The sequence below is a fragment of the Strix aluco genome, chromosome 9, assembly GCF_031877795.1.
Source record: "Strix aluco isolate bStrAlu1 chromosome 9, bStrAlu1.hap1, whole genome shotgun sequence".
Taxonomy (NCBI): Eukaryota; Metazoa; Chordata; class Aves; order Strigiformes; family Strigidae; genus Strix; species Strix aluco.
In genome coordinates this window covers 29,100,741-29,124,045 of record NC_133939.1, presented here as the reverse complement: position 1 = coordinate 29,124,045, position 23,305 = coordinate 29,100,741, and the positions used below count along the sequence as shown (strand labels likewise).

At 35.9% G+C, this 23,305-nt stretch overlaps 1 protein-coding gene across 3 annotated transcripts in view; it reads left to right on the top strand.

Annotated features, from left to right (window-relative positions):
- The window catches only part of SMC4 (structural maintenance of chromosomes 4), a 40,846-nt gene that overhangs the window by 498 nt on the left and 17,043 nt on the right, over window positions 1–23,305 (top strand). Inside the window, exons 1-9 of one of the 3 annotated variants that reach the window (XM_074834341.1) lie at window positions 976–1,168; window positions 1,762–1,957; window positions 3,099–3,277; window positions 3,879–4,070; window positions 5,864–6,040; window positions 19,604–19,768; window positions 20,852–20,979; window positions 21,580–21,720; window positions 22,631–22,781. In XM_074834341.1, the coding sequence (XP_074690442.1) occupies window positions 1,801–1,957; window positions 3,099–3,277; window positions 3,879–4,070; window positions 5,864–6,040; window positions 19,604–19,768; window positions 20,852–20,979; window positions 21,580–21,720; window positions 22,631–22,781 (1,290 nt within the window). In that variant the 5' untranslated portion in view covers window positions 976–1,168; window positions 1,762–1,800. Of the gene's footprint in view, window positions 1–975; window positions 1,169–1,761; window positions 1,958–3,098; window positions 3,278–3,878; window positions 4,071–5,863; window positions 6,041–19,603; window positions 19,769–20,851; window positions 20,980–21,579; window positions 21,721–22,630; window positions 22,782–23,305 lie in introns of those variants that run through there. The other 2 variants (XM_074834343.1, XM_074834340.1) reach the window with 2 other exon arrangements.

Sequence of the window (23,305 nt, the reverse complement as noted above, 5' to 3'; positions counted from 1 at the left end):
GGTGTCCGTCCTGGCTGGTGTCGGCAGAGGGGCTTGAGGAGGGGGGATGAGAGAGGGTCCTCTGCAACCTACGGGAGAAAGGCCCAGGTTTCCCGCTGTGCCCTTAGGGACCTCTGGGGACCGTGAGTCGGAGACCCACCGAGGACGGGGAATACCTTTGGGTAGCACGGAGGCCCGATTTTAATCTGCTTACAAAGCAGGGACCCTTCTGTAACTAGCTCTGCCTGCTCCTTTTTATGCTTGGAATATGAGAGAGAAATCCTAAGGAAGTCCATAACGATTTGGAAAGACCGTGACAAGGGTGCAGTTGGGCTCCTTAGATTAACGGGCGGATTAAAAAAAAAACAACCCAAAATTTTTCACTGACACGGGTTGTCGCGATCAGATTTAATCGGCTGTTAATAAGGAAGCTTTTCTGTCCGCCTCTGACTCTTTCGCCATCCCCGTAACAAAAACGGCACTTGGCAGGAGATCGTCGAGAGATGCTTTTAACAAACACCTTTGAGCTGCCTCGGGGGAGGGGCTGAGCACGAATTTGTTAAATTTGTTAGAGAGTATGTGGCAGCTGATTTATCGCGATTTAAAAGCTGAGGTCAAGTAGTTATGCTTGTTCGTTCTGGTGAAGTATCTGGGGGGGGGGGAAGGGTTGGTAAGGTAAGTAGGTCTATATTGCACAATTCTGTTGGAGTGGAGCAGTTTGGAGAAAAAAAAATAAATCTGGTACTTTGAGAGGCTGTAATTGTCCGAGACAGCCATTGCGGAACACTTCTTAACAGGGACATAGACTCAAATTGCCTTAAAATGAGTTCTTTCTCTCATTTCCCCCCCTCCCCCATTGTCCCAAATGAAGGACTCTCATGAGAGTGTGGGTTGGGGGTAGGTCTGAAAACGTCAAATGATTGGCACCAATTGTAAGATGACTTTCTAACCACGTCAGTTTTTTATCTTGTGAGAAGTAAACTTTCTCATGTCTGTTTTTCTGCGAACTAACTTCGCCACTTGCTGCAATTTAAACTCTTTGGAGAGAGTTTCGCTCCTGCAGTCGTCTTTCTTCTCATCGGTTGCTTTCTATTTATACTTTTTGGGAGCTGTGCTTCAGTGCCAGCTGATGGACTTTTGTAATGTTTCGCTCTTGATCAGTTAACTTTAACATCACAACCAGATTAAGGTATTTTGTTTTGCTTTCTCTGTTAAATGTTGAATGCTGGCAGTAGTGGTTGTGGTCTATTTTGCGAAATGAGTGTGTTGATTTAAACTGCTTCAGAGTCAAGCCTTTGCTATAATTATGCAGGTCTTTTTGTTTATCTATCTATAGAAAAAAGTCAGCATGGACTGTTGGAAGTAAAACGTGTGTCAGGTCTGAGATGTGTATGTAAAGAGTGCTTCCAGAAGAGTATAGACATATGGCTACTCAGTTTGTTATTGTGAATGTGTCTTTTAACTCTTTTGCCCCCAGCATCACGCTTGCTTTCTCTGAGCATAGCAACTGCATTGAACATAGCTGTGTGAGTTTTCAATAGGTAGATTCTTGCAGTTTCTCCAGATTAGGGTCAGCCCATTGTTTTGGGGGGTGATGTATTTTAAAATATATCATTATGAGGCTTAAGCTTTAGGTTTTGTTTCAAACTTGGATTTTTGTCTTCAAAATACCTCTAGCCTTTAGTTTCTAAATTAGTCAAACATCTGGGCGAACATGTAGGTATATTCCTTAGGGGATTGCAGTTCAATGCTTAGATCACGGGGTTTTCTTGTTTATGTTAGCAAAGGAGATAGATCCCTTCAGTAGTTTGATTGCTTGGAATGGAAGGGGAACAGCCAACAGAGATCATGCCAAGCAAGAGCACCAAAACCTTGACAGCAGCCCATCGGAAAGGCAGAGAGCCCTTAGAGGAGTCCACCAGTGACATGGAAGTGCAAAACGAAGGCAACAGACAGCTTGGCAAAGAACCTTCGCAAGGTAGGTCTGAGTATTGTGGTTCTGATGGTGTGTAAACTTGATGATAGTGCCTGGTTTAGCAACAATGTTCAGTTGAATTTACCAACTGTTCCAGAAAGGATTTGCTCTTTTCTCTTCTAGAAAGGAATATTGAAAGCCTCGACTCCTGGCAAGTTTAAACTGTTTTTAAAATGGTAAAGAGGGCTTGCAAAGAGTTAAAGTGTTTGGACCAGCGATTTAGTACAAGTGCAAAAGCAATTTGTAGACTTTCTCCTAATGAAGCCTATTTCATATTCCTGATCTATAACATTGTACTTAAGATTGTGGTACAACAGCAGGATTTTTCAAATTTATATGCAGCCAATGGTATGGGATTTCTTGGAATGGAATAAATGTCAAGTTTATTTACTTAACTCTTAAAATGATTTGACTTTCTTTTTCATGAAGCAGTGTATTTTCTTGAGTTTCTGGAGTTGAATTTTTGCTGAAAATGTCTGGAAAAACAGCAGTGTGTGTCTTTCTAGGTAGCCAGATATGCAATTATTAAAGCAAGGTATTTGACAAATGGATTAATATGTTGAAATTGGTGGCAAAAACTACTGTGTATTTGAAGAAAAAGTTGCTGGTGACTGTTGAAAAGCTGCTTTGCTTACAACTAGCTGATATCCAGGGGGCCAGTTTGTTTTCGTAACAAACTTCCTGTCTTTGCAGAGTAGTTGTGCTGTCATTACAGCTTTCAGAGCATTGTGCAGCGATCCCCAAATCTTGCAGAGTGACTTGTGAGCACGCTTGAAATGTGGCTTTGCACTTATTAATTAGAAAGACTTTGCCTGTTTCAGATTTGTAGGCTTATTGTGACGGTTGTAGCTATTGTAATTGCAGAGTGCCTATTAAAGTGTGTTAGAATAAGAATTACATAATGAAAGAACAAACCCACTAGTGAATCGATGGGACATCTTAAGTATCTCTTTTTAAAGATTCAGTTCATGGAAAGAAGAATTTTAATTCCACTTAGCTCATTTTAATAATTACAGGCAAAAGTATAGGTTTGGTTCGTATAGAAAGGATGTTTGTTTTTCCAGTTGAACATTTTTAAAAGGTGTCTAGTCATTGAGAGCTTATAGTCTTTTTTTTCTTTCTGTTTATTTTGGATGGCTTTTAGCAGTCTCAGATGAGGTGCTTGATAATCGAAGTTTAGAAGAGATTTTGGGTAGCATCTCTCCTCCCCCACCTCCAGCAATGACCAATGAAGCTGGTGCTCCTCGTCTCATGATAACTCATATTGTAAACCAGAACTTCAAATCTTATGCAGGGGAGCAAACTTTGGGACCTTTTCATAAGGTATCTTTGTTTTACCTTAAGCATTTTTTTAAGTGAAGGTAAGACTTTGCTGTGTGTTAGTATTCCTTCCTGTGTTTTCATGTAAGCTTACCTCAAAATAACTGAAAAATATTTTAAGTTTTAGAATTACTTATATAATGATAATTTTAATTTTCATTATTGGACAGTAAAGAGTTAGGTGCAAATTTCTGATACTGTACAGTTTTGATTCGTCAGTAAACCTTAAAAAAGCACACTTTTCTCTTTATTTCGTTTACTGGAGAACTTTTAGGGGTGTGTTTGAAGAATATTTTTTAGTGCCCACAAGAGACTTACGTGGCTAATCATGAAACTTTCCTTGCGAACATGCTTGCTAAATGCAGTATCGCTCTGAGTTAACAAGTTAAAATTTAGAAAGCTGAGCTGAGTTGAGGTGTGGTTTTTTTATTAAATAAGTTGTACTGCTTTACCTTTGGCAGTAAAAACTAAGCTATCAAATAGTCTGCAGTTTCATGCACTAGGAATAATTGTGTTTTAAAATGTTCACAGATGAAATGGGTGATGTACACTGGCCAGGATCTATTTCCCTTTGAATATCACTTTTTTTCCTTCTATTATGCAGCGTTTTTCATGTATTATCGGGCCAAATGGCAGTGGAAAATCCAATGTCATTGATTCAATGCTTTTTGTGTTTGGGTATCGAGCACAAAAAATCAGATCCAAAAAACTCTCTGTGCTGATCCATAGTTCTGATGAACATAGGGACATCCAGAGTTGTACTGTGGAAGTCCACTTCCAAAAGATCATTGACAAGGTATGTATGCTTCTATTCAGAACAGTGGAGACTTTTTTTTCTTTAAGGATTTGAAAACTTTTAATATTTTGTTATTTTTAGTTTGAGCTGAGGAAAACTTCATAGCATGATTAGTTTACCTTCAGGATGTAAAACATCAATTCAGAGTTAATTAGCTATAAAAAAATCCTCTATTGAATAGTGCAGTTCTTAAAATATTAGTAGGGATTCTTTTTTTATTTTCTGCGAGACTAATATCTGCTACATGTCTGTTTTAAAACTATTTAGAAATATGTAATAGTCATTTTAAGAAGAAGCTGTTTTATAGTTGTCATCTCATTTACATCAAGTAAATAAAACTTATTTCTGAAATTCATAGGACCCCTAAAAATTTTTAAGTTTTATGTTTGGACATGTTATATATTCTTAAATTTATAATATGAGCATATATATTAAGAAATAAAATCTACTTAAGCAAAACTTTTCAAACCAATTAGAAATTGTTTTAGGTTATCTAAATTTAGAAAAATATATAATGAATCTGAAACTTTCTTATGTACACTTTATATACTGTAAACATGCCTGCAATTTTAAAACAGATTTTGCATCAAAAATTCCAGACCTCACATCCTACCACTAAATGTTTTTTGAATTTGATATTTTGTTTGAATGAAATAAAAATTGTTGGCAAATTAAAAAAATATTTATTTTGCTTGCCACTTAATGCACTGATAAAAACTGGACATTTTTGTCGATTTATTGCAATTACAGTGCAAGGAATTTATTTCTCTTCATTTAAATTTAATTTTTGTGCACACATCCTAGCTGAAGTATTAACTGTTGAGTTTGGGGTCAGTCAAAATAGTGGGAAATGTACATTGAAATTTCAAAAAATTGTGTTAATAAAGTGACAATATGTATAGTCTTTGAAGGAACTGTTCTAAAGACAGATTTTTTTTTCTTTGACTTGATGTACATACACACATGCCTTGTGCTTGTATTTATAATAACCAGATTCAAAAATTATTAAATTTACTAGTTTTTATTTTTCACTTTGTATTAACATCTAGGAGCTAACTTTATGATCTAAAAAACTTGTGCATATACTAGATACCAATTTGATTATGCTCTTGGGGGTTAGTCTAGGAAAGTGGTAGGCCAGTTTAAGTCTTTACAAGAAGCATGCATCAATTTTAACTTTTTAAAGTACAGTACCAGCTTTATTTTAGTTACTGCTTTGTAGGTGAGTCTGAGATCTCTTTTGAAGCTGATGATGTCATATTTGTCACATCTTTAATGTTTTGCTTTTTTATCTTCTACAGTTTCTCTTTAGAACTAGTCAGCTAAAAGTAACTCCTTTTCCTAGTACTATAAAAGAGGAGTTTAAAATGCAAACAGTAGTTAAGTCATTCAAGATTTCCTAAGCTAAAATTTAAAGGGTGGAATAGCACAGCCACTTTAAATTTGAAGTAGGCCTTTTCCTTTGTGATTTGAAGCAGTGGGAAAGAGAATAAATTAAGTATTTTCAAAGCAATAGCTTGTATTAGAGGTAGAAAAGGCATAATATGAAGGCCATTCGGTTTAAACAATTTGGGCTGTTCTTTGTCCAGTTCTCTAGGTTTTTTGGGGATTTTTTTCTTTTTTTTTTTTTTTTTTTTATATATGCAGCTTTAAGACAGTTCCCACTTTTGCTAGACCCCAGAGTGCAGTTGACTTAAAACCTGAACATGATAAAACTTCTGTGCTTAATTGTGAAATGAGGTAAACCTGTGATATAGTGATTGTTTTTCTGGCTTTGTTTTTCCTCAAAACAGGAAGGAGATGATTACGAAGTCATTCCCAACAGCAATTTTTGTGTATCTAGAACTGCTTATAGAGATAATTCTTCTGTCTACAACATCAATGGAAAGAAAAAGACATTCAAAGATGTTGGTATTCTTCTCCGAAGCCATGGAATTGATCTGGACCATAACAGGTTCTTAATTTTACAGGTTGGTGTATGAATAAAACCAATTTTAAGTAAAGCTATATTTCCAGTTACAGTTATAAAAAATACTGTCTAGGTTTTAAGTCTTGTATTTGAGGCCTTAAAGTACTCTAGCAGCACATCATGGTTTGCATGCTCTAATAAAGATGCGAATCATTATTTGCTGCTTTAGAAATTTAAGGAAGAGAAACAGTTGAAGATACTAATATACATTTTTTTATTAACAAATCTGTGTTCCTGACACGTGGATGAATAGAAGAATTGTCATACTTGTTCCGCCCTAGCAGCACGTAAATATTGGTGTAGTAAAATAAACCTTAAACCCCAATATTATTGTGCTGCTTAAGCGTGGCAGAGATTCAGCACCTTGTTTACACTTTGGATAAAAGTGCATCAATATTACCTTAAATCTTAATGATTCTACTGCTGTGTTATCTGTGGCTCTCATATATAGACATGGTTTTACTGGAGAAGTATATATATAAAAATTAACTGTGCATAAAAATGGAGTGCAAGAAAAAACACATGAAGTGTACTTTTTGTTTATACTTGTTTAACAACTGTAGAGGACTCAAAGAATGGCAGGTTTATAGCCAATTCAAGCTATGTTTTTAAAAGCTACAGTTTACAACCCATACTGTAAAAATAATAATAGAATTTGTCAATATAATATCATATTTATATTCACATTTGACCTTAAAATTTTAAGGCTTGATGGCATCTGTTTGCTGTTTAAAAGACAGGCTGAAGGGAATCACACTAATTTTTTTCTAGTTTTTAAATAATAATGGAGAATTTTGCCAGGTGTCAAACAATTATTTAAAATGAGTTAAAGTTACATGATGGAAGTATTTAAATATTAATTCAATTGAGTAACTGTATCTGCCATTTCACTACTATTACTAACAGGTCCCAAATTTACTCTGAAGGATCATGGCCTAGAAAATTAGTGAACAGTGGGAGCCTCCCAAAGTCTGAAATTTTCAATAGAGTTTATTTTAGACCTGTTTCTGTCAAAGGAGCTTCCAGTTCCCCTCTAAAAAAAAAAAACCCCGTTCTAGATAGGTCGCTGTGCTTGCTTCACTTCCTCAAGCCTTTTCATGCAGTCCTTTTTTACAGTTACACCCACAAAAAGAGGATATATATGTTTTGAAGTCTCCATGCCAATTAATTATTCCCTCCAACACTTGATTCCTGTATTTTCTGTTTCAAGATGGACTGAAAAGTACCTCTGACAAAACAACTATAGTAAATACACTCTTTTTTTTCTATACAGTTGTTCTGAAATACCATTTTAGCAAAATTTCTAAAAGGGAGAGAATGCAGAGTCAAAGATTAAGCCAGGTAGAAATTATGGTGCAGAGATATCTGAGCTCAGTGTTAGGGAGCATGCCTTTTTACCACTGGGATGAGGGGAAGGGAACATTTGGGAGGGAGTATTGCTAAGCTTTTTAAATTTATTTTATTTTTTTTCCCCCAAATGCGATTTGTTTTCTTCTCCCATTAATTGTTTCCTAGGAAGTTATCAATGAGGAGAACATACTTTTTCCTAAAAGCTCGAGTTTCATGCTTTCCACCTGTACAATGGGAAATAAGGGGGAGGTATAACCAATATCAAGGCATAAAACAATGGTTGCCACCATTATTTTTTTTTTCTTTCATTCCACAAGACTCTTTGTGGGTAATGTATTATAATGAACAGCAGAGGAAACTGCACTGAGATTTCTGTTTCTTTAGTCTTTCTGACTGAGGCAAGGCCCTTTCTCTTTTCACATCAGGTTTTGCACCTTTTTAAAGTGAAATCTACTGATGTAGCAATTCAAAGCTGAGTACTTTCCAGTTGTGAAATACAGCAATATTTTCCACATAATGACAGCAGAACTTCAAAACCCAAATACTAAAAACTATAGTTAGAAGTAAATGAGACCATGTCAGAAGTCTAAGGCTGTGAACTACTGTCATGATTGTCTTTTTTTCCCCTAATGCTTTTCAAATCAAGTTATTTAAAATTGTTGGGATAAATAAACCTGTGGCTTAGCTTTTACTCATCTCTTGTTATAGCTAAAACTAAAATAGGCTACCCTGAGTTTAATCTGATACAAAATAATTTCTCATTTAAAATAAGTTCTAAATCTCCTTGATTTTTGACTATGTCAATAGGGTGTGATTAAAATATTTCACTTATACTATAGATTTTGGGCAAAAAAGTTAATTGAGCGTTAGGAAATTCAGGTTTTGGTGTGTGACGGAATAGTCACTAGTTGGTACTAAAGAAAAAGTTGTAAGAAAACATGTCCTACATGTAGTGACAAAACCTTTAGATACTTGATTATATCTTGCTAGCATATTTAGCATTACTCAGTGGAAAATATTTGCTTTTTAGAGCACTGTCTTATTTTTTTGGTTTCTTCTCCCCACTTCACCCCCTATTTTGCAGTCTTTTTCTGACCTAGCGGATTTTGGTGCCTTTTAGGATAAAATTTGAAAGCTTAGGCCAGACTGAATTTTGTAAAAGTTGGGTAGGGCATGATACAGGTATTTCTGCTGATGCCACACTGAAAATATTAAAATCAAACTACTGAGGACTTTTGTGAGTGACACTACAAAAAACACCTGTGGAGAAACAGAATATGTAATACTAATGGGGTAGTTACAGAAGAATTACAAATTCTGTGCTTCAGCTAGTTAATTGAAAAAAATCTTGTTTAAAAATGGTTCTGGTTACAATGGGATATTGCCAGCATTTAACAGGAGGAGTTTGTCACTTTTGTGATCCTTAAGTTCTAACACTACATATTTCATGTTTGTAATAAATTGCTATATGCTTTTAGTACTTTAAGAATAGACAACTGTTCAGTGCATTTTTAATGAGCTTGCCACAGCCTGAAACTGCAACAGGAAAAAACTCATCTTGTCACTTAAAAAAAAGTATGCTAAGCATTCTGGTAAAATCTAGCATCTTGCTGCTGTTTTTCTGTCTTCCACACCTAATGCCCCAGGTTCAGTAACTTGTATATCTGTAAAAAACAACAAATAAAATAACTTAGCTTTTCTCAAAAGACTTACTTGGAACATCAGTGTGCATACACAGAGAACTTGGGTGGGTTTGGTGTGCTGACCTGGCTGGACAAAACTCAGAGGTAAGTATGTCTGCTGCTGCTCAGTAGTGACTCCTCTGACCAGGTTAACCTTGAGGCCAGGAAAAATCTCAGCCTCTTTATCCTGGTTGGTTTGCCTCTAAGGAATTACTAAATAAATGGGGAGCACTTGAAGGGGTGTCGCTTTTGGACATTGCAGGGTGGTGGGCAGGTCTGGGGAGCAAAGCAAACCGGCCAGCAACCAGTAACGCCGCTGAAATTGGCTTTTGCAGTCTTTCAAGGTAAGAGAAGTATAGTTAATACAAACTTTTTAAAAAGAAAGTGGAGTTTTGCTGGTAACTCCCATTCAGGGTCTTTGCAAATGAATATTGTAGAAATAGTAATAAATGGCACAAGACTTGGAATTAATTTTGTACTAAAGGATGATATCATGGGAGCAGACTTCTATCAGTTGATTTCAGTTTACTTTAGAATCTACTTTCAAACAAATTGAAAAGTAGATTATTGTACTAATTACAGTAGTATTTCACTTAAATGTGTTTGGTAGACTTTAAAATATTCTTGTATAAACTTAAGCAAGTATAAACAACTACAGTGATTTTATGTGTATATATTTTTGTAACTGATTGGGATGTCATTTTGTAATGTACCAAATTCTATCCTATGGCAATATTATGTTGCCAGAAAGGAAGTTTAGTCAAGTTTTTCACCTGCTGCTTTGTGGAAATAATGTAGGAGTCACTCTTTCAGTGTATTGGAGAGGAAATGAGGGAGAGCAGATTTTCTTCTCACTTTGAGATAAGCCAGAAGTTCCCAATTGTTGAGGTCTGCTTTCCTAATGAGGCACACCAACATTTGAGCTAAAGCACTGAGTGGAGCTCAAGCTGAAAAGCTCTACTGGGATTATAAATGGAGATCTATGCTGCCAACATCAGGGTTGAAGAGAGGTTTGTTCGAGAAAGGTCAAGGACAGCTGAGCTGAAGTGGTAGGAAGAATTAAAACAAGTGTGATAATATAATTAAGTAAAACCATATTCTCTGAAAAAAATATTATGTAAACATAGAAGCCTCACACTGATTCGTAGAGTGCAGAATCGTTTTCACTGTTCAAATATTACGCTTTATGCCGAAGTGAATACAGAGCAGCATAAGATATGCTAATATGTCTATGTGCAGTTTCAAAATGAATTCTCTTACATTATCAGGAAACTTACGTTGGCAATTCGCGTGACTTTTATTTTGCAAATTGCAACATAACATTGTAACCAATGGTTGTTTAAGCTTTCTTCAGAAAAATAGGGAAATACAGAAAGTGGAGAAAAGCACTTTTTTACGGGCAGTGTGTAATTTAAAGTGATTGGCTAAATAGTTTAATTAGAACATACCAATAATCTTAAGTCAAACATTGTAGGTTGAGTTTGACAATAACCCACTTAAATTCCAAAGTGACTCTAGATTTGCACTCAATTTGTATTCTTGTATTAAATACAAGAATGTCCTCAAGAAAGCTTCTAAAATTAGACAGATGTGCAAACAGCTTGACAAAGGCTACTTTTAAATTATTTCCAGAATGCAGAATAGTAGTTTTGTGCAAACAACTGAATGTTGTATAACAGGCTAACTCTTAAGTTTTTCCTCATCTTTGGACAGTAGTGGCCTTGTAGATTTGTGTATGTGCATTTATTACTTATTTGACTTTCTTGATTTCCCACCTAACTTGTAACACTTTTCTTGGAAGGCAGAGCATGAAGTTGAGTATTTGATACTTTCTCCCCTCCTGTATGTTTGCCATCTGGTAAAACTGAAGCGTAGAAATGAGATATAACTGCAGGCATTAAGTAAAGCAGCAATAACAGGGAATTGGAAAAAAAACCCCAAAACCTCTTGTGGCTTACAACAAGAGCTGTATTACAGCTGCGTTTCCAGGAGAAGGAGAATAAGGTTACAGGAATATTGGTTATCTTTGTACATAGCTTCCAGTGCCCATGTGTGTAGAATTGGAATTCATAGTCAAAACTTTACATGAAGAAGGGGAGTATGGGCTCACTCTCAAAATAAAGAAATTATCATTCTGGAAAATGAAGATACACAAATTCAGTACTTATTTTTGCCATTCCTTACTGTACTTCTGCTTAAAAAGTGAGAGCTATCATTTTGATAAAGTAAAAACTAAAATGTGAAGTGTGAGCACTGTCATGCTAGTTCAATATAAGAAAAATAAAAAATGGGAGAGGGGTTAAAACCAGTGCAAGTAGCATACAGGGAAATGGAAAGACTCGTCCCACATAGCTGCCTAGTGGCTTACATAAAATAAAAATGCATTTCGGGTGCCTTTTTAAATTCTCAAGAAACTGGTTACACAAAATACCCAGGAAAAAAAAAAAAAAACAACGTTGAGGCAACTAGTGTGAGATGCAGAAACTAAGAATTATACAACTTCCAAGCTAGCACTTATCAAGTGATATGACAGGTTGATATTCATTACTACTTTTCCTCTAATTTTACTCCCCAGTGACTTCTGCAGCAGTTACAAGTTCTGTCAAACATGTAGAATTAGAGCTGCATTACAAAAGAGCCTAAACCTTAGTAGTAGTAATTTAGTATTAGTGCTAGTTCTAATGTCAGTGTTCAGAAGCGGGTTAGGCTAGAGGACCAAAGAAGGAAAAACAATAATTGGAGTTTCCCACAATTAGTCTTGGATATTCTATCTTTTAAATCTCTGTAGAAAAACAGATTTATAGTAAACATTCTAAATGTTTTAATGTGGTTTCTCCTTCGAGCAAATCCATGGTGCCACTGGTGTCATTCTACTGGCAGCATAAGCCATTGCTCTTCCTTTTGCTGGTGACGCCAAGGAGGTGTGTGCGCAGTATTTTCAACTCCTCTAACTGGCTGGTGAAATACTTGTGAAATCTATTGTCCGTATCCCCCATGCTCTAGGAGAAATGCTTCACCGTTTGAAAGAAATTGAAATACAGCTGTGTTCTATAAAATAAGATCAAAATTTCTAAACTTTACTATTATTAAGAGAAGTTTGCCTTATGCCAGGTCAGTTCTGTCTAGCCTTCCATATTAAAAAGTTAAGAAACAAATTGAAATTGAGTTATAATTTGGATTGATCAAGATTGGATTCTTCTTCAACAGGACAAACAATAACAGATTTTGCCTACCGCTCCACAAAACTTGGAGTTAGAGGTGGCTGTTACAACTGTTTTTGAAGCAGTCTGGATATGCTGACTGCAACTCAGCTGTTTGCTTCAGTTCAGTGCTTGAAGGACAAGTTCCATTGATCACCTGCTGCATGTAAAGAAACCCCTATTGTTCTGAAGTTCAGTGTGGTATGAATTTTCAGAGTAACTCAAATAACACTTGTTCCCAAAAAAGGGCTCATACTTAAGCCATTTTAATCTAAAATTCAACATGTTTAAAAGAAAACTTTTTTTATGCGTGCATATATAATAATACTGTGTCACAAACATCACAAGACCGTTAAGCTTGTGATGCTTAACAAAGTTAAATGAAACAATGTTCTGACCACTGCCTACATTTGCATATCACTTAAATGCAACAGAATTATGTAATAATACTGTAAAGTTGCAATCTGTAATTTGTTTAATAACTTAATTTAGTAAGCAAATTGAATATACATATTGACAGTATTAAGAAGTTACAAGATGACTGTAATTGTGCTGTAACAGGTGTTACGCTTGGGATTACAGTATAGCCTACTCATACCCAACCATCACTCAGAGATTTTGGACTCATTAACAAAACTTATTTTTATGGGTGTTTAAAAAGCCTTAAAAGCTAGTATGTTATCAAAAGTATACTACCGTTACAGTGAAACTAATAAAATATTGTTCTGAATTTTAAAAAAGGCTGTGATTGCCTTAAAAATACCAAATATTACAGTCACAGTCATCATATCTAAAATTTTACAATAGTTTTGTGTAATCCTGAAACGATATTATCTATTTTGACCATAACCCCACTGACAGCTTTTCCTCCAAGTGCCATAACGCTTCTGTTACAAGGCAGGAATTAGAAATTGGACAGCTTGTACTAGCTGGGCTTATTTTACTTTCCATTACTCCAAATGCTGGTAACAAAAGAGTTCTGAGATGAGGCTATCATCTTGTATCGATGCAGAACCACAGCTAGGTAGATCTGACATCTAGGTGTGAGGGGGTAAATCCAAATGTTGAAACTTCAGGAGACTTCTGAGAGGAAAATACCCAGGCTATTACAGGACATCCTCCCTATTTGCATTAGGCTGCCTTTGTACAACTTGAAGTAAGAAGGCTTTCCTCCTGCCCAGCACCTCAAAGATGGAGAAAATAAAAAGAAAAGCTTGTATAAAGGATTTGTCTAATTTACCAGTATTGACAAAATGTGTGATTTTTAAGCCTGGATTCAATTGATAAAACACACTGAAGTTCCACAAAGGGTTCAGAAGATTTCTTGTGTTCTACTTGCAACAGTTGAAGTGGGAAACTAAGACAAGTAGGATGTCCTGCTCTCTAAGGTAATGCCTCACTAAGTTTCTCAGTTGTGTGTAAAAACACTGCAGGTTTTTCTAATAGTACTGCATCTTCTAGGCTGAACTCTAAAACTATTCCTCGTGAGCAAAACTGAATGTAAATTTCAATCCAGCTAGATGTTATGTTACTCCACTTTTGAATTTGACTGGTGTTGGAAGAGCTCACCTACCAAAAACCCCTCTAAAAACTAAAACACAACTGCAACAGAGAATTTCCCTCAAAAAACCACCCAGACGACCCAGTACTCCCCCACAGAGTGCAGTATGTGTCCATCTACTGGATTCCAAGCTACAAAATTCTCTTGTTATATGTTTTAATGTGCCCATGCTTTGCTGTGCTTCAAAAGTGTTTTTAACGTGTGGGGTTTAACACTCAAAAGCTAGTCCAATTTGTTAGGTTGTATAGGATCATGCTAACCTATCCCAAGGTTTTCAGGACTCCTATTTTAAAGCTTCAGATCAGGGCACCAAAAATGAAATGACAACCCAAAATCCTGGAAAATTGTTTTTACCTACTTGCTGTCGTAGTGATTTTGTGGAACGTTAATGAAGTAGATCTGCAAGTGTTGTATTAAGTTTAGTTGGCAAAACTCATTGTGTTGCAAGACACTGTCTTCAGAAGTTATCTTTTCCCAAATTTTCAGGCATGACAAGAGGAGGTGGTAATTGGTAAGCAAACATCTTTCTCTGTAAGTTCTCCAGAAACAACTAGTCATAATGCAGGCAAGTTTCCACAACCAAAGAAATGTTTCGTCATGAAGAGTTTTAAGGTTGCTGTTGTTAATCTTTTAATGTCAAAGGCTTTTTGCTAGCCCTGTCTCATTTCATACCAGAATTTTAAAATGGAATCTGACAGCTGTAGTCTGAAACGCTGTAATTCCAGTTCCAGCATTATTACAGCCTGAACTACTGTTGTGCCCAGCACAGATGACCGATGACTACAGTTTGTCACCATTTGAGGCTGGATAATGTTGGGTTTGGGATTTGCGCATTTTGCCATTCAGACTTCTTAGCTTTGGAATTAGTGCTTCAGTCCACAGACCCTACTCTTGATGTGAAAGAAGGTTGCTGGAACATAATGCTACCGTCTGCCAAGAGCAACAAACAGGAGTTGCCTGCAGAAGCGAAGAGTAGTAAGAATCCTGTTTCAAGACTAGTGGCAAGAGCTGCAAAAAGGCAGCTTAATGAGTAGGTCAAAACTCTTCTTTATCAAGCAGTTTGATAACCTTGTTTAAAATTCAAATCTTCATATGCCAGAAAACATTGGATAAACTCATGAAAAGCTTTTTGTTCCAAGAGGATCAGCTGTTTTCAGAAATGAACGTGTAATTTTAGAGTAAATAGTAGTAGTGCTAAGAAATAAGGTAATGGGGTTTTTTAAAATTTTTATTGCCCCACCTTTTGAGGGCTATATGGGAGGTGAAATTCTTGCACTTCACAAACCTGCTCTAAGAAGTTACATGCAGCAGTGGAGTGTGGCTATATTGAAGTACGCAGCCTGCGTTGTTAGAGATGTGCTGGTCCTAATGAGAACTGCAGTCGAACACGAATTACAGAAGAGTGTGTGCAACGCAGTCTGAAATTTGATGAATTCTGCCTATAATAGATGTCTTACATTAAATGCACAGCGTTCTTAAAATACCCCTAGGATGCAAGTGTAACTTCTACTGAAATGCAGAGAACTCAAAATAGACCTTTGACTTGGCAGCCCGGTAGCATTAAAATAGTGGTAGAACATGCTGATGATGTTGCCACTTGTGTCAGTTCATCAGACATCTTTCTGGGCATCCACCCACGGCATCCTGACGGGCTGGAACGCAGCACACAGGACAAGTCCAGGCACTCCTGGCTAGCGTGGTTTGCACTGCTGCTTCACCCTGGGCTTGTGCTGACCCTCTCCTAGTTGCCTCTATTGAGTCGTTGATTTCAAATGGTTAATTCTATGGTGAGCAATTCTTACACTGGTTTTTGAAGGCTTTTACAATTTACTTGCATTAAAGTTTTTGCTCTTATGCATAATAGAAATTTAAATTTAGATAAAGTATCTTAAATATCATGGCAGTGAAATAATTCACCTCCTCAAGAGTTCTGCTGTGCAAAGCAAGGTACAATCTCCAGCTTCCAACTTCCTTGAAGTTACTCCTCATACTTCTCACTAGAGGAAATGGCCTTCATATGAGAATGGCTCTTGCCCTTTTTTTATAACTTTGTAGCCTGCTGTCAAGCAAGGTTTCTCATTATTTGCCACAGCAGTCAGTTAACTTTACTGCATAGAAATTTCTCCACAGATAAATTTGTGTTCTCTAGTAGAGTATACCAGTTATTTTCTGGTAAGCTGAGGCATTCTGTAGAAACTTATTTAGATGGATGTTCATTCATCGTACAGTGTTTGAGTTGACTACGCTGTTACTAGAGATGTGCCAGCATCCCAGTGATAACTTCAGTCTGATGTTGACAACTTCACAAACAATGCAGAAACTGAAATTGGGTTTGTAATTCTATTTAGAGTTCTTGCACTGAATGTAGAGCCTTCCCAAAACGCTCCATGGATATTTGATGCTTTTTCATACCATGATTACTTAACTTTTGTGGATGTTTCATTCGTTGTTAGCTGGCTGCCAGTGTCACCGATACCTTGGTGTTGACATCCATTTTGATTGTCTTCTCAACTAAATAGAGGATTTACTTCTCTTTTGTTTTGCACGGTGCTCCCTCTCCTCTCATGAATTCATGCCTGTGAACTAGGAGAACTGAGGCAAATAATTAAAGAGATTTCCTGGTGGTCTGTTCTGAGAGTTTTGAAGTTTAGGTGTGACAGCTATGTTAAGCATGCCCAAGCATGTTTTCTTTTCAACAAATGTCTGCCTGCTGCCGCCTTAGTTTCACTTTCAAAAATGCTGTCCGTATTTTGAAAGATCTTTTACTAGAGAAATCAGCAAGGTTGTATTTTTTTTTTTCCACATAATTCAAATAATGGGTTAAGTGATAAGCACAGTTAAATGGTTAGGAAACAGTTAAATTGACTGTCAGGTTTTAACAGAATGCAGTTGTAAAATGTGTCTTTCCCCTGTTAAACGTTGTCATGACTACTTGCAAGAAGAGCAGGTACAACTTTTTCAGTCTCTTTTATCAATTAAAATAGTTGGAAACCTTTTAGCTTCTTAACATTAACGATAGGGCTGGACTAAACAGATTTATATATTAACTTGCTAAATAATATAAATATTATATGATATTAAATACTCTTATTACTCTGTTATTATTTATAGTTTCTAAATATTTTAATTTTTACCCTTGATAAGAATCCAAGAATTTAAGTAGGTAGTCCATCTACATCTCTTCACGTAAGATGAATAATATGTAATTCTAATACTGCTTGCCTCTGAAGTAGAGGAATTGCATATAAAATTGGCAGTAGCCAGCTTGACAAGTTCATGTGCATTATCTTCTCAACTGTACTCAATTCACTTAAACTTTTCAAAATGTTATTGTATATATGGCCTAACCTGAAGTCACCAGTAATTCCTGGTCATCTGGTGATGTATTTATCTACCATGTAGACAACCAAATCCCTGATTTCTTAATTTATGAGGTTATAGAATTAGATACAATTGGATTACATTTCATTAGTTATTTACTATATCATTAAACATATTGTAGTTATATTCCATTACACTAGTAAGCTATGGAGAACCCTCACAAGTACATTATTGTCTTTCCTTAGATGGTTGTGACTTAAAGATGGTTAATTATACTTAGCCAGTTCATTATAAAAACAGTTGATTTACATTCCTTGCTTGTCCATAATTCCAGTGCTCATGTTAAATCCAGGGCAGTTCTGTGGTTAACAGCAGCACCTCACTTGAGGGATATACATGGAGTGTAGAAAATTCTTAGGCTTGATGCTCAGCACCTGAATTAAATATCTTTTCTGTGATTGTTTTTTTTCTTGGATGTAAACAGAGGAAGTACTTTAATGCAAGAACAAACGAAGTAGAGATTTATGATAATTCCACAGAAATTCAGGTTACACAGTTTCCTACACAGGAGCAGTGTCTTGCTGACAAGTGGCTTTTGATAGAGAAATCATACTTTAGTGGCAAAGGAGCAAATGTGTGATTGGAATTGTATATAATACAGCTGCAATTATTAGAAAACTAGTTGTTTGGCTTTTCGAGATGCATAAGAATGCGGTTGTTGGGGGATATTTTTTTGTCTCCTCGAGCCTGCTGACACTTTAGGAGCAGTAATTACTAGAAAATAAAAGCTTAGATGTATTTAACTTCTAGAATTTTAAATTAAAAAAAAACCACCTCTGTTTTACTCTGACAAAGGAATTACGTGCAAGAAAGATTTATCTTAATAAATACTAGGTCTTATTTTGCAAAATTTGCAGACTTTTGCTTTTTCCCTTTCTACTCAGCCAGACGGTATTTACTAATGGGAAGAGAAGCAGAGGGCCACTAGGTGTCATTGCATACTGAGTACGGGGGTAAAATCACTTTGGCCAAAAATTCTGATCGTTTCCTTAGCTAGCGTTCAGGAGTACCTTATCCTCGAGTTTCATAGCTGGTTACAGGTCTGATTTACAGTGCTTGCCTAGAAATCCTGCCCTTCGTTGCCTCCTGTGACCGTCCTTTCTGGTTCTCCAGCAGTCTCCTTAATCACCCCTCCTTCTGTATGTTCTTGAGAGGTTCTTCCTCACCCACGCTTTTGTAGAGACTTAGCTGTCAGCTCAAGCTCAACAACCAGCCAACAATGACAACTGAATTCTTCACTGTTTTCACTCTGTGTGTATAGGCTTAGGCTTTTTTTACATACATAGCTTGGATACTGGAATATAAATTTTGTTTTGTTTTTAAATCTTGTCAAGTCCAAAACTAAATTAAAGACTTTAATCCAACATGTTATTTCATGTGTTTAAAAACCAGTCACAAAGGCCAATACCAGTATTCTGCACTGTTGGCTATTGATTTTACAAATAAATTGTCTCGTCATGTACCTAACTATCCAGGTTTTTGAAGGCTGAATAGTTTTTAAGTGCTCTTATTTTTTGCAGCATCTATCACATTTATTCTCGCTCCAGATACTATGTTAATACATGTATATTCAATTTCGTGTCTTCACCTACTGATATACGACCATGTAATTTACAAAATATCATCTGTATTTTGAAACGTTTTCTTCTACTCTCTCCTAAGCATAAAATGTTGATAGTAGATTTTTTTTGTTGGCTAATGATGGCATCAGTAAAATGAACAGTCCTCGTCATTACCTCAGTTTAATCTTTCATAATTCTTATTTTTTAAAAAATAAAATTATTGTTACTATTCAGCTTAATAATTTAAAGTTAATGCTGTACATAAACAAAAATTAAATGAAGGAAGCCTAATAATTAAAGAATGTTTTTCTTTTTCCAACAAGGAGGTCTCACTTATGTGAATTACAAGTCCAGTTCATCCATCAGACGTGATTTTATGGACCTTCTGTCTTCTAAAGAGAGAACCCATCAGGGACTTCAATCCTGATTAAGCTGCCTAAAGACTATTGTGTGCTACATGACCTAGAGGGCATGCTTTATTCTCTTCTTTTTTTAGGTTGGGGAAATACATTTTGAATCATTAGAGAAATGAAGCAATGTTTAGACCCGAACGTTGGCTTCAGAAGAGACACTGCTTTTTGTGCACATCACCACCGTGCACTCCTTGGAGGAAATTTCTGTTCATTTTGATCTTTTGTTTTCCCAAATCTGTTGCTACTCTGAATAGTCATTTTTGATTGCTGCGTTATCTTGTTCTTTTTTTTATCATGCTACAATATGGTCACATACCTGCATTCCAAAAACGTTTGTATTTTTTCAGAATGCTAACTCTTTTCCCCAGGAAAAAAACCACAAAGAAAAGAAAACATCAAACTTTTCTTTTCCAAGGGGGAAGTTGAACAAATTGCAATGATGAAACCGAAAGGCCAGACTGAACATGATGAAGGCATGCTGGAATATTTAGAAGACTTAATAGGATCTGCACGACTAAAAGATCCTATCAAAACTCTGTGTCGCAGAGTAGAGATTTTAAATGAAATGAGAGGAGAAAAGGTGAGCCTCAGAAAGTTTTGTTTGAATTATAAATAAGAAGTACAAGCTTGCAGTGTTTCACTATTGAATTTTTTAGAAAAACTTAAACACTCGGTTAAAATTTGGCACTCCTCTACAAGAGAAGTACAGAGAAATTTTGAGTAACCTTTATTGCATCTGCTGTTTCTCAATTCTAAAAGAAATGGGCAGTCAAGGTCAGTTGCCCTTTTTTAAACACTTAAGAATGCTGTTGGCTTTCGATTCCCAAAGGTTTGAATGCTTGCATTGGAACACGGGATTTTACCTGCTGAACACTCTTTGATCATATCTGCATGCATTAAATGCTGCTCAGACTGAATAGAGAAACAGATTACTTGTATCTAAATATATCCAGGTAGGGTTTTTTATCTGCCTGACTCCTATTGCTAAATCACAGATAGTAGAAGTATCAGGGAAACCTTTCATATGCTAAGAAAACGGAGAGAAAAAGAGGGAGGCGAGGTGATGCGCACACAGCTGTAGGAGGATGCTTGAAAATACAAAAAAATTAGTTGTGACTTGAGTTATGTTGATCTATTGCAAAACCTGCTTTCGTAACGTTTTATTTATGCATTGAGTTCTAAAAGTACTAAATAACATCCAAGTTCTTTTTACTGGATGTGTCCTAGGTAAATCCTGTTATGTTGCAGACTTTGTTTTAAAGGCTGGGAAGGAAAACAAAAGACATAGTTGGAGGAATTAACCTAAAAGGGGCTAGTCAAAAGGTTGAAATCTAGAAAATAACATATACAGACTGTCCATATGTAACTCCTCTTCATTTCTCACCTACATTTTCCTTGATCTGCCTGAGCTGTTCCTAGCATCTGTAGGATCCCTTTTCAGTTTTAAATTAGTTTGAATTGCCTTAGAAGGACAGTCTTTGCAGAAATGGTGATCTGTTATTTCAGAAAGCTTGTAGATCTAAATTGCCTTGCAGAAGTAATTGGTGAAGATCATAACCCCAGAAGACATGTGTGCTACGAAGGGTCTGGGGTTTTTCTCTTCATGGTTTGTTCTTCTGTAGTACTAGCAGTAAAGTCAGCGCTGACTCTCTGTCTTGTCTAGTTAAACAGAGTTAAAATGGTGGAAAAAGAAAAGAATGCCTTGGAAGCAGACAAGAATAAAGCCATTGAATTTCTTTGTTTGGAAAACAAAGTGTTTAAAGAAAAGAATCATATCTGTCAATACTATATGTAAGTAATTCTCTGAAGTTTTGATTTGCCTTTAATGTGGTAGTGGTGATGTTAAACTCTGTTTCCATATCTCTTAATTAGAATTATTTTGCATTTCTTAGCAGCTGTGTCAGTCCTTCAAAATTAGTTGTATAACATGTGGCTAGTGATTTTTGTTACAAATTATGAAATTAAAAATTTCAAAATAAAGAGACCATTTTCACCAAAAAACTACCCAACCAAACCCTCAACAAACAAACCAACAAACCCCCCCACACACACGCACCCGCACACACCCCCAACCACCACCACCAAAAAAACCAACCCAAAAACCTGCTTGCCAGCTTTTTACAAAGTAAAGTAGTCTGGCAAATTAATCTCTTACAGCTTCATACTTAAATTGAGAAAGTAGATCACTTAAAGACTTTCTTTCATCTGAAGTGTCTAAATTGTTAGATTTCCTTGCTGTTTTGTATTAAATTGGCAAGGTTACTCAATAATGAATATTGGGGTTTAATACTTTATATAATCACTTTGTTATGCTTAAGATTGGAAATACATATTCATTATAAATGTTAACTTTATGGAAAAAAGTGGAATTTTATGGGTTTTTCTTCCTAGCCATGACCTAAAGAAACGAATAAATGATCTGGAAATGCAAAAAGGAAAAATTAATGAAGAAACCAAAGTTGTTAATGACAAGAGTAGTAAACTTGCAGATGAAATGAAAACCAAGAATAATGCTTTGAAACAACTTGAAAAGTAAGTACTTTAGTTATAGATTCGTAAGCTTAAGAGTACTGTGCTCTGCGTGTGTGGTGTTGGAATTATCAGGATTTTCAGAAAAAGCTGTGTTTAGTTGTATGTGGCAAGTGGGGAGAAACACCCGAGGAAGCAGAAGTATACAATAGTTGCATGCGAAGATGATCAAACACAGAGAACACAGCTGGGTATTTCAGTAGCTCTTCCACCAAAACCAAAGAATTATCCGATGAGCAGAGTCACTTATGGTATATCTAAACATTCCTTGGCATGGATTAAATGATCTTTTGCACAAAAATAAATCTTAAAAAATTCTCATTGGTTTGATTTGATTTGGTTCTGCAGGTTGCTTCTCTTGGAGAAATCTGGGTAATATTCAAAATTGGTGTAAGGAAAGGTTTGATTTTTGATGGATTTTTAAGTATGTTTTTATATTGACTACAAAAAATAATGGGGGAATTGTTTCAGGGTTTTAGATACACAACCATAGTGCTTAGGTACATGGATGTTAGGTGTTTTTCTCTTGTTTCCTTATGAATCTCTTCTGCATAAATTGTGTTTCCCTAAAATTGATTTGTCTGGGTGCTAATCTCCAGTCCAACTGCAGTATTAACCTTCTCATCCTCTGAGATCATAGCAAGTTATTTGTGAGAGATGGGAATTATAAATTATATCAAAAAATACTAATTCTGATGATGTGTTTAGTATTGCTTTGTTAGTTGATCTTTTTCTGATGAAACATAACTTCCCTGGGGAAAATACTGTGAATATAGTAAGTACTGGATGTTGTTTTTCACAAAAACTTGTGTAGTATTGGTTTAAATTCTATATACTTATTTATTAAGATAAGCTCTACTGACATAATTTTTAATAGGATGTGGAATAGATTATTCTCTTTTTTTCCCTTTAGGAAACTCAATAAAATTGCAGAGTTCATAGAGGAAAATAAAAAAAAATTTACTCAGTTGGATTTGCAGGATATTAAAGTCAGGGAAAAACTAAAACATGCCAAAAGCAGGGCTAAAAAACTGGAGAAGCAACTTCAAAAGGACAAAGAAAAGGTACTGTGAACTGCTCCTGGATTTAGTTAAGGAAAGGTAATGGGTTGCTCTAGATGAGAGTATCTTTGTGCAGCTGGGATAAAACAGCAAAGGACACCAGTTGTACTTTGTGCAACAAAGAAGATGGAAATATATGGTTTGATTTTTTATTTTTTTTTTTTTAAATCAGCTATTTTACAGCATTTAAATCAGCTAGGGATTTTGTTTGCAAATCACTTACTGAAGTAAAGCGTTACTCTCCCTTAAACCATTGCTCATTGCACATCTCGCTATGGGAGGCTGTGGCCAGCAGTGCCTACAGCAAAGTCAGAAGCTTTCCTGCTGCTTCTCAGCTCTGTTGGGAGGTCTCGTGGCTTGCAAAGCATCTTGTTATCATGCTGTTGAGATTACAGGAATGTTGTGTGTTCTCACAGTTACTGCCTTTTCAAAACTTTTTTTTTTCCTGTTTCCCTAGTTCATTTAGTTAATTTAGTGGATATATTTTACTTACTTGGTTGTTGCCAGCTGTTACAGATCTTAAATCA